This window comes from Pyrgilauda ruficollis, unplaced genomic scaffold, assembly GCF_017590135.1.
Source record: "Pyrgilauda ruficollis isolate IOZ18807 unplaced genomic scaffold, ASM1759013v1 scaffold6, whole genome shotgun sequence".
Taxonomy (NCBI): Eukaryota; Metazoa; Chordata; class Aves; order Passeriformes; family Passeridae; genus Pyrgilauda; species Pyrgilauda ruficollis.
In genome coordinates, this window is record NW_024527710.1 from 638,163 (window position 1) to 648,619 (window position 10,457).

Consider the following 10,457-nt stretch of genomic DNA (forward strand, 5'->3'; position numbering starts at 1 on the left):
CCGCCACCGCGCGTGCGCCGCCGGGCACAGGGGCTGAGGGGGCGCGCCGGGGGCCGGGCCGGGGCTGCGCCGCCCGCTAATGAAACACAGCACGCCCCAAACGTGAACTCTTCCCCGTCCCGTGCCAGACGCTCGCTCGCGTCCCGCTTGCGATGCCGGCTGCTCCCGGTGCAGCTGTTGTGGCAGCGCTCGGCACGGGGCGGGGGCGGCGGAGCAGCGCGCTCGGTGTGTGACAGCCAGAGCCGCCGGATCGCTCCGCCCGCCGCAGGACCCTGGACTACAACCCGGAGCCTGCCGGGAGGAAGCGCAGGGACGCACCGCAGGAAGCGGGCACGGCGGCGCCGCTGTAGCGCTGCCGCGGTCCCGCACGGCCGCCCCTGAGTCACCGGAGCGGCTTGTGCGGGGCCGAGCGGCGGGGCTGGGCCGGTACCTCCTCCGGCCTGCTCTGCCGTGCTGCCCGTGACCCCTGGGAAGCACAGCCCGGCCGGAGGAAGCGGCGAGAGCGGCGCCTGCGGAACGTGAGCGGAGCTGTGGGCGAGGGGCGACGAGCGGGGCGTGCGGTGCGGGCGGTGCTGCCGCTGCCTATCGCTGCCTCTTAACAGCGCCCCAGCTACTACGGGAGCTGTTAAGAGGTGCTGCCCGCCAAGGGAGGGGACCCCCTTCGAGAACTCTTTTTCTTGGAACGAGGATTAAAATACTGGTCGTTGATGTTCTTTTCCATTTTATTTTCGTCAATTTTGTGTTCTCTGCAGTATTGTATGATTTTTTTAAAAGACGTCCATGTGGCATTGAAATTTCATAACTTAATTGGCAAAACTTACCTGCATTTGCTTGTTGGAAAGTGCCGTGATGCTAATTTTACAACGCTAAATAGACGTTTATTTTGAGAATAGATAGTAATATCATCATTGACTATCACTACACCTATTGTAAGCACTAGAAGGTATGGTAAGCAAAGTCTCATAAACAGCAAATAGTATTTATATTTTCATTTTAAGTATGCTTTTAAAGTTTAATTAATACAATAGCACTGGTAAGTGTTACAACTAGGTTGCAAGCTGCTGAAAGAGGATCTGAGGTTCACTTCTCCAAAAGCACATTTGATGGGAATATAGTTGACCTCATAAATGCTGTGTTGTCACTGCTGCTAATAATTTTTAGAAGTCAGGCACGATTGTTTGTTCCCTATAAAATGAAGCAAGCAGAACAAGCAGTTAGCTTCTGGAAATAGTTTTAGTGGCCTCTTGTCACAAAGTAACTGTAAGATTTGATCTCAGATTTGGGGAGACCTGTATATGAGGGCATATTCAGATTGGTATACACACAGATAACAAATCTGTAGTTTTAAGAAGCAAATTTATATAGCCCAAACAAATTACTCTTATGGAATTTCACGGAGTTTCAATTATTCAACAAATTCTTGTGCTCTTAGCTTCACAGTACCATTCTCAAATCAAAATGAATGACTCTTTGGTTGTTTGGCAAGTTTTAAAGGAACAAAGATCTCTCCCAACAACCTAGGAGCACAGCTTTCCTATACTGCTGTCCTGAGTCCTGTATATCCTTCTTTTATGTGCTTGCACTCCTATTTTCCAAGCTGCCAAACCTCATGGGGAGATCAAAATGCTGTGTCTTAAACCTGTGATACAACTGATAATCTTAGTGAGAGTGTGAAGGGGATGACCCAGAAAATAAAATATTATTGGGATAAAATTTTATTTGCCTGACTGTGGTAGCCAAATATATATTTTAGTGGTGCCTGGTGAGCAAAGGAACACTGGTCAGGTTCTGAAGACCTACCTGTATCTCCATAGCTGAACTTAGGGATGGAAGACACAGACATTGCACTGACACAAAGCAGCAATTTTACATGCAGAGAAACAGACTGTTCTTTTCTTTTTAAACATCTGGTGTAATGACTTCTTTCAGGAGTGTTCATTGGAAGGCAGAGATAATTCCTGAGCATTAGGAAAAGGAATGGGATAATTGCCATGAATGCATGTATCAGTCAATAACTGGAGGACCTTTTACTTGTAAATGAATGCTGGGTAGCATGTGGATAACTGTTGATCTCCAGTTATAGAGTCCCTTTAATTTCCAGCAGATTCAAAGATCACAAACACCTGCCCTGTAAAAAGAAGCCAGAAAAACAATCCTACGTGGCAACAATGAGGTAAGTTGTGAGGCGTTTTAGACTAAAATAATTTACATTCATATTCTGAAGCGTGTTATTTGCACTTTGGAGAGAAATTGTTCAACATTCTGTGGAAAAAATCCCCACAGATACTCTTCTCAAAAATTCTACTTGTTTGGCTGTCGTGGATCACTGAGTTTGATTAGAATTCCCTGCTGAAAACCTAGAAATTACTCACAGAGTAACATGAATAATATGCATACATGAGTAATGGTATTAAAATAATATGTATAGATGAGTTAGTAGCAAGTTTAGAATGTTTATCTTCTCTTCAGTTTGCACTAATCTTGCAAGTAAAAAAGGAGAAAAGGAAAACTGTATGAAGTGCAACAAAGACAAGTGCCAAACTCTGCACCTAGAATGGGGCAACCCTGGATGTACAGACAGACTCGGGAAGGAGAGGCTGCAGAGCAGTGCCATGAACGCGCCCTGGGGGTCCTGGTCAGCGGCGAGTTGAACACGAGCCAGCAGTGCCCTGGCAGCCAGGAGGACATCCTGGCCCAGGCACAGCATCACAGCTGGGCAGGGGAGGGGATTGTCCCGCTGTGTGCTGATGCAGCCTCACCTCAGGGTTGTTCTGTGCAGGTTATAATACAGTATTAAGAAGGACATAAAGCTGTTAGAGAGTGCCCAAAGAAGAGCTATAAAGATAGTGAAGGGCCTTGAGGGGAAACCATCTGAGGAGTGGCTGAGGTCACTTGGTCTGTTAAGGCTGGAGAAGAAGGATCTGTGAGGTCTCACAGCTGTCTACAGCTTCCTAACTAGGGGAAGTGGAGGGGCAAAGCACTGATCTCTTGCCTCTGGTGACCAGTGACAAGACTCAAGGGAATGGCATGAAGATGTGGCAGGGGGTTTAGGCTGGGTATTAGGACATATCTAACTCTATTAGCCAGAGGGTAGTTGGGCACTGGAACAGGCTCCTCAGGGAAATCATCAAAGCACCAAGCTGTGATGTGTTTGGACAATGCTTTCAGGCACATGGTGGAATTTGGGGCCTTTCCTGTGCAGAGCCAGGAGTTGGACTTCAATGATCCTCATGAGTCCTTTCCAACTGAGGAGATCCTATCACTGTGTGTAGAACATTTGAGGGGCTATCTTTTAAAAGCTGCTTTTTAAGAGCTGTTTAGTTCCAAGATCATGAGGATCCAGAAACCTCTGCCTTTAACTAAATCTACACTCACAGTTAGCTGGCAGGTAGCACCTAGCATCTGACATTGCCTATTTCTCACAAGTTCTAGATGTATCAGTTCAGCTGTTGCTGAGATTGTTGCATCCCTGCATTACTTCATTTGGCATGTTTCTTTTGCTCCACCTGTGTGTTGTAACCTTAGTGTGATCAGCATTGCATTTTCTGCACTAATTACCATTATCAAGCAGATATACAAACTATTGACAAAATATCCAGCAAATCCGTTATAAAAATTGTTCCTTCTTTGTGGTGCTTGAGCAACAGAAAAAGTGAACATTTTATTTCCTCCTTCCTGCCAGAGCTTTTGAGAAGGAACCTTCTCTCCTTTTTGCTTCCCAGTTAAGGTAGAGCTCCTGCAATGCTGAAAACACTGAATTTCAGTACAAATTTGCTTTCTACTTTCAACTGGATAGACTTGGTGAGGTATGTAAATGTTCAATCAAAAATGTAGTAGTGAGAAAATAGGAAACAGTGAACATTCTAAAGACCAACTCTAGATTTATTTCACAAAACAATGAAATCCAAAGTTAACCAAAAAGACTGAAAAGCAAGTAAACACAGAAACTGGGTACAAGAAACACCTGTCTTGATAGTTGAAAGTAATTTGCCAAAGTGCTAAAGTTCTCCTTATTTACTTACTTAAATGAAAACGTACTTAATATTTTGGGAGTTTTGATTAAGAGAGAAAACTGTACATGGGTTTAATGACAACCTTTCCTGTTACTTGTTTCAAAGGTGTTTTCACTTCTGTAAGCTTCCAGGAAGAGTTATGGGAATCCGCCTACTGCGCTTCACCTCTGTGGTGATCATCGTCTTGCTTCTTGTGGCAGGTGCTTTAACAGCTTTGCTTCCCACTATCAAAGATGACAAATTGCCCAACTCGAGAAGGGAACCAAAAACCCAGACTCAGTCTGCCCTGGATTCATTTACTCTTATTATGCAGACATACAATAGAACTGACTTACTGCTAAAGCTTTTAAATCATTATCAAGCAATCCCACACCTACATAAAGTAATTGTTGTGTGGAACAACATTGGTGAGAAGACACCAGAGGAAATGTGGAATTCCTTGGGGCCTCATCCTGTCCCTGTTGTCTTTAAAGTTCAAACTGTAAATCGGATGAGAAACAGACTACAGAATTTCCCTGACCTGGAAACAAAAGGTAATCAGCAGTTCATATCACTATTACTAATATTATTTTCATGCTTGAAATCTGAATGCTAAAAGAGAGATGGTTGGGTTATACTGTGTAATAAATCAATGGATCTTTTGGACCACTTCATAGAGTGTGGGTAGTATAGAGGAGCCCTGTGTTATGGTATCAAGTGCACACCACCACCAGGCTGTCAGTGAAGAGTAAAGGAAAGAAAAGAGGAATGTCAAATGCATTTCAAGGTCTTTTGCAACAGTTCTCCATTTCCTTTATCAGGCAGACATAGGCAGTTCAGCTGCCCTTCCTTCTGTACCATAAACTGAAATTCAAAATGCATGTTGTTTGTTGAGTGTCTGCACTAATCTGGACTTAAGTCATCTGGTAGAGATTTGATTTAGTCCATTCTTCTTAAGACTAAGTTCTCAAGCATGTTCTGCTCTTCTGAGAAACTTCCCTCCCCAGCTGTCTGGCTTTCTATCTCAAATTACGCACTCTTTTATTTAAGAGTACTTTCCCCAGTCTCCTGGGTATTCATATAAATATTCTTCCTAAGCTCTTTCTAGGACGTGTACAACAATAAATCCTGTTTGTTTCAAGTGGAAAAACCCCCCATATGTTGCATTACAGACCTGACCTTACTCATGATTAGTAAAGGTAATTGTATTTATTGCCCCCTTCCTATCATGCCTGCTAGTCCAAACACATGATTTCTAGGAAGACACTGGAAACTTCAAATTCCCAAGTGTTTTTCTTACTGTAGTAAGATCTGTGCTAGATGTAAACTTTAAAAATTTTAATGAATTTGCAGTTCAGATCTAAGAATATCCTTCCTTTTCCACTTCCTGGTAGTCTTTTGTCTAAAACTTAAGGCAAAGAGTCTTCCTTCTGTAGTTAATAATACTGAATGTTGCCTGGGCAATTTAACTTGCTTATGTAGTATAGTAGTGTATGTGCTAAAAAAAAGTATCTAACTCTATTCTAGTTGTATCTTTACACAAGATGAGCAGAATTTTAAGTTGCTTTGCCAAACACTCCCAAGTTTTCTAACACATGCTTCTCCAGCTATACTACAGATGATCAAAGGTTGCTGAGTTTTGTAACAGCCTGGCAAATAATCTAAAACTTAGGTTTGCTTCCAATTACCACAAAGCTGTAACCTTGCTTTAGCTTTGAAATCTAATTATGTTTTATCAATCTACTTTCAAGAAATTGCAATTCAGCTTAATAGTTGTAGAAATTTTACATTTCATTTGTCAAATATTGTGCTGCATACTGTGCTCATGTATTTAATCTTTTCATCAATTAAAGTTTTTCTCTTATTTTCCTCCTTCAGCTGTTTTAATGATGGATGATGACACACTAGTCAGTGCTCATGACCTTGCTTTTGCCTTTTCCGTTTGGCAGGTAATCTTTTGCATCTTAGAAGGAAGTATTTGTGAGCTGCACTTGAGATTAATAGTTTTAGTTAGAGCAATACTGTATCACACTGTTTTACCATTGGTTTTCTAGCTTTAAATTTTAGATTTAAATTTAGATTTTAGGGAGTTTGAAGCATTGAATAGTAGAAATAGCAAAATTGTTCTTTAGTAGTATCTGTATCTGTTATCTGTAACTTTAAAATTTTAACTCTTACGTTACAAAACCATAAAGTTGCTAACTGCTTAATTTATTTAAATGTGTAGTAGTCTTGTGTGTTTTGTTTTGCAAAACACAAGAAATTATCTGTAAAGTTATTTTCAGTGCCAAATACCCAGCTGCCAGTTGTGGGTAGATGTTTTGTTGGCAGTATGTGATATGGAATGAGGCAGACTGTCAGTTTTGTGAAACTGTATTTAATTGCAACATTTATGCAGATCAAAGGACCACATGCCAACAATTTCATTCTTTCCTGGCAATAATGTTGTCCTCCTTTCATTTAAAAAGTGCATAATCTCTCTTATGAACACACTTAAGTGAACCCCACACTGTGAAATATGTGTTGAATTTCTTTTTTTCTTTCAGCAATTTCCAGAGCATATAGTGGGATTTGTTCCTAGAAAGCACATTTCTACTCCTTCAGGCGTATACAGTTATGGCAGCTTTGAACTGCAAAACCCTGGATTTGGGAATGGAGATCAGTATTCTATGGTGCTTATTGGTGCAGCATTTTTTCACAGTGGGTATTTAGAAGACTTTCAACAGCAGCCAGAAGCAGTTTACGCCTTAATAGATGAAACTCAAAACTGTGATGATATTGCCATGAATTTTCTGGTAGCCAAACATACTGGAAAGCCTTCAGGAGTGTTTGTGAAGCCTGTTGACATAAGAAATTTAGAAAAAGACACTAACAGTGGCTATTCTGGAATGTGGCACCGAGCAGAGCATTTGTTACAGAGATCCTACTGTGTAAATAAACTCGTTAATATTTATGATGGCATGCCCTTAAAATATTCTAATATCATGATTTCTCAGTTTGGTTTTCCTAATTATGCCAATCACAAAAATAAAATGTAAGCCAACAAATTTAAGGTGTTAAATGTTAAACAGTACTCAGTGAATTGTACTGAGTTCAAGGAGAGAAGAAGGTGTAATTACTGCATCTTGACCATCCTTCTTTGTAGCCTCTGATTTTGTCTCCACTAAGCTTTTTATGTATTTTCTTTCATTTCTAACTAATTCACAAAGGTAAGTTTTGAGAAAACTTAAAGAATATATAATAATGCTTAGCTGTGATAAAATCATCCTCTTTCCTTAAAACCTGAAAAGCTACTCTAATTAATTAGGTCAGTTCTTCAGAAACATGCAGACAAGAATGCATTCCTATTCTTCAGAGCTTAACATTTGGATTTTTTCCCCCTGAATATACATATCCAGTGAAATAAGGTCTAGGCATATTTGTGACAGTTATATTTTGAGATGCTTCCTTGCCTTCCCACTCCTCACCTGCTCCTACCCAGTTTCCAGTGAAGCTGTAGAAGAGCTACAGTGAACTGCTGGCCAGGCTTCTGGCCTCTGTACAAAACCCTCTTGAAGTTTGTATATAAGCTACTTGGTGTTCTGAGATGTTCTTGAAGCTGCTATGAAAGCCAGAAAAGTACCTCACCTTAATCTCAGATAGTACTTAAACCATTGCCTACAATATCTACTCCTGCTCGGTTAATGGAAAATTATCTGATGTGGCTTTTTTTTTTTCTATTATTGATTTGCCTGGAGTTGCTGAAACACTGCAAGCAGCTGAAGGGTAAATCCTAGAGGCTGGAAATATAAGAAACATGAATACATGAAATATGAAACTTATATAAGCAGCCAGAAGAAGAGGATGGAATATTACTTATTAATATTCTCTTTAGTACTTAGTTTTATTTTGATATTTTGCATATATGTTGTTACAAATATGCACCCAGGAAAATCCTCAATTAGTTAAAAATGTCTTATTTACAGTTCCTAGTAAGAGCAGGGTGTTCAACATTTATTACACTGTACATTTTGTAATTTTACACGTCTACTGGTTTTTTAGCTTCTCTTTCAATGAGTATTTACTTTTTAGTTCCTTTTTTCCTCTGTTTTGCTGGCTATGACAACAGAGTTGAAATGTACAATAAATGGGTAAAGCATTCTGAAAAAAAAGTATTTTAAGGTACAGTGGTGTTTGACAGGGATGGACTATTATCAGTCTCTGAATTCCCTGACATTATTTATAGCAAGAAACAGAGCTGCTGTTAATGGCTTTTGTTGGATTGGGACTCTGTAATTCTGGAAACCTTCTATTGACATAGACAGGGCAAACCTTTTCCAATGAAGCTGCACAAGGACAAGGGTTGGGCTTTTTTTTTTTTTTTTTTTGGGGTGTGGAGTGACACACAGTGGTTTTCCTGGGTCACAGAATCAGATTTGGCATCCAAAGCAGATTTAGTTTCATCTGCATCAGCTTTTAATTGATTCTTAGAATCAGTTCAAAGGTAGCTGTGGGCAGCCAGTCACAGCTAATACCTAGTACACAAATAGCATCTGCACAAATGGTATATAATTCTGTCATTTTTTGTAAGAAGTTAGCTGAACAAAGAGTGAAAAATATGACAAGTTCTTTACAGCAGGGTGTGAGTCTTTGGGGGGAATGAAGCACTCTTTTGCCTTGTTCTACCAGTATTAAAGGATTTGATTTTTGTTCAGTGAAGTCTTCCCAGTACTTTTGTAAGATTTAAAGGGCAGAATCTTAACATGGCAATGTAAAGTCTGCTTAATTTTGTTGTAATAGTGAAAAGCAGTTTTTAATTATTGTGCTGTAGTGCTAAGTAGTATACAGGTCTATGATCTTTCCAGAAATGCAAATTTCTATGATTTCTGTGCAGTATCAACTAGAGTTGTGAAGACTCACAGTTGTTGTTAACCTTATTTCTGAAATGTGAAATGAACTGTCAATTCAGCCAAACCTTAGTATTGGGCTCTTTGTTGGAGTGAAGAAGTTGTTTTGTCTTCTGAATCAGTGAAAGAATTAACAGAACAAGCTTTTAATGATACTGTTAAATTTAATTTGCACCATTGTAAAATAAAATACAGAAAGCAGACTTGTGATGTGTTTATTTTCAGATTATTGACCAAAATTTTTAGTGTTAAGATGTCTAAAGTAAGCTCACAGTTTGAATACTCATGAGAAGCACCAAGATTTCTTTTTTTTTTAAAAATGTGTACTTGTTGGCACATATATTCATTTGATTTAGGTAAGGCCTACTTATGAAGGAAGTAAAAAAAGGCATAAAATAACCAACAGCCTTAATCATTTTAGTCTTAGCAAAGAAAATACAAAGATAAGACTTAAGTTCCAGCCATAATTCATTGTAGTTTGGAACCAAAAGGGGCTGTTTGCTTATTTTTTAAAAGTGGATTTTTTTATCCCTTTGTAGTTATAAAAATGTCTTATGATTCTTTACTGAAAATACATTACCAAAAATTGTATTTTAAACGAAATAATATGTATGTGATTATTTCTGTGAGAGATTATCTATGTAATTTGGTAATATTTTGGAGTCTACACAGAATCATCACAACCTCTGAATGTTCTTATGAAATTACAGTTAATGCAACACAGGATTTTAAACATGGTATCTAAAATATATATTTTAAAAATCTGTGATTAAAAAAATTAAGATATAGCGCTAAAATGCACAAAAAATTGCTTCTTTACAAAATAATGCCACAAGATGTCACTGCAGCCTTGATATTTGATCTCAAAACGAGTACACAGTATTAATTAGAATAACTTAAGTTGTATTAGTTTAAAATATTCTTAAAGTTAGCGTTTTACAAAGTGAAAATCATTAAATAATCATACTAATAGCTATGACACACTACTGGAATTGGAAAAACATAGAGGTTATTTTGCACATATTTTTACAGGGAAGAAAATGAATGTTAGTTTATTTCTGATGCTTACAAAGGCTGCAGCTAATTGCCACAAATGAGAACTCTTCTACAATGAAAACTGTGTTTTTAACTTTGCAGAAGACATATAAGCAGTATATCAGAATTTGACAGCTGGGCTTCAGTGTCTAGTAATATTTGCCTCCTAGATTCACCAGTCTAGCTGGATGGGTTTACATATCTTAGGCTTTATCACAAGCTCTGTTTCTACAGGTTCTAGATACTGGATTCTAGGCTGCAGATTGTTCCATCTTTCCCAAGAGTGTTGCTAAAGCTATTTTAAGTATGCTCATTCAAACTGCCCTTAAGCAGAGTGCAGCACTGACTTAGAAATGTGTTACATTGAACTGTAGTGAAAGTCTGAGTAAAAAAGGGCATTAAAAAGCCTGTAGTTCTGGACAATATACCTTAATACCCTCTCTCTTACACAGGATATAGTACCCCTCAGAGAATTGCTTGTAAATAAAAACAAACTAGTGAAATACTTGGTTTTGTTAAGGGTTACACAGTAGTGAAAGTTGTA

General features: G+C 39.1%; 1 protein-coding gene across 17 annotated transcripts; it reads left to right on the forward strand.

Moving 5' to 3' along the window:
• The first annotated feature begins 25 nt into the window (after nucleotides 1–25).
• On the forward strand, nucleotides 26–9,081 carry EXTL2 (exostosin like glycosyltransferase 2). 17 transcript variants are annotated; one of them, XR_005956463.1, is made up of 7 exons: nucleotides 26–700; nucleotides 2,105–2,173; nucleotides 3,723–3,806; nucleotides 4,119–4,546; nucleotides 5,091–5,191; nucleotides 5,871–5,941; nucleotides 6,539–6,601. XR_005956463.1 is itself a non-coding variant. In XM_041483509.1 (6 exons), the coding sequence occupies exons 3-6, from the start codon at nucleotides 3,742–3,744 to the stop codon at nucleotides 7,028–7,030; spliced, it is 1,056 nt and encodes a 351-aa protein (XP_041339443.1). In that variant the 5' UTR covers nucleotides 37–700; nucleotides 2,102–2,173; nucleotides 3,723–3,741; the 3' UTR covers nucleotides 7,031–9,081. The 17 variants fall into 17 exon arrangements, 16 of the variants coding, with proteins under 16 accessions (XP_041339443.1, XP_041339442.1, XP_041339441.1 ...); XM_041483509.1 differs by lacking the exon at nucleotides 5,091–5,191 and having other exon boundaries at nucleotides 37–700; nucleotides 2,102–2,173; nucleotides 6,539–9,081; XM_041483508.1 differs by lacking the exon at nucleotides 5,091–5,191 and having other exon boundaries at nucleotides 37–700; nucleotides 3,683–3,806; nucleotides 6,539–9,081.
• The last annotated feature ends 1,376 nt before the right edge of the window (nucleotides 9,082–10,457 follow it).

Excerpts from the sequence above, each read along its gene's own strand:
- EXTL2 (XM_041483509.1), top strand. The coding sequence starts at position 3,742 with ATGCTGAAAACACTGAATTTCAGTACAAATTTGCTTTCTACTTTCAAC. Across the intron at positions 4,547-5,870 it reads CCCTGACCTGGAAACAAAAG|CTGTTTTAATGATGGATGAT; the intron begins GTAATCAGCAGT and ends TTCCTCCTTCAG. Across the intron at positions 5,942-6,538 it reads TTGCCTTTTCCGTTTGGCAG|CAATTTCCAGAGCATATAGT; the intron begins GTAATCTTTTGC and ends TTTTTCTTTCAG.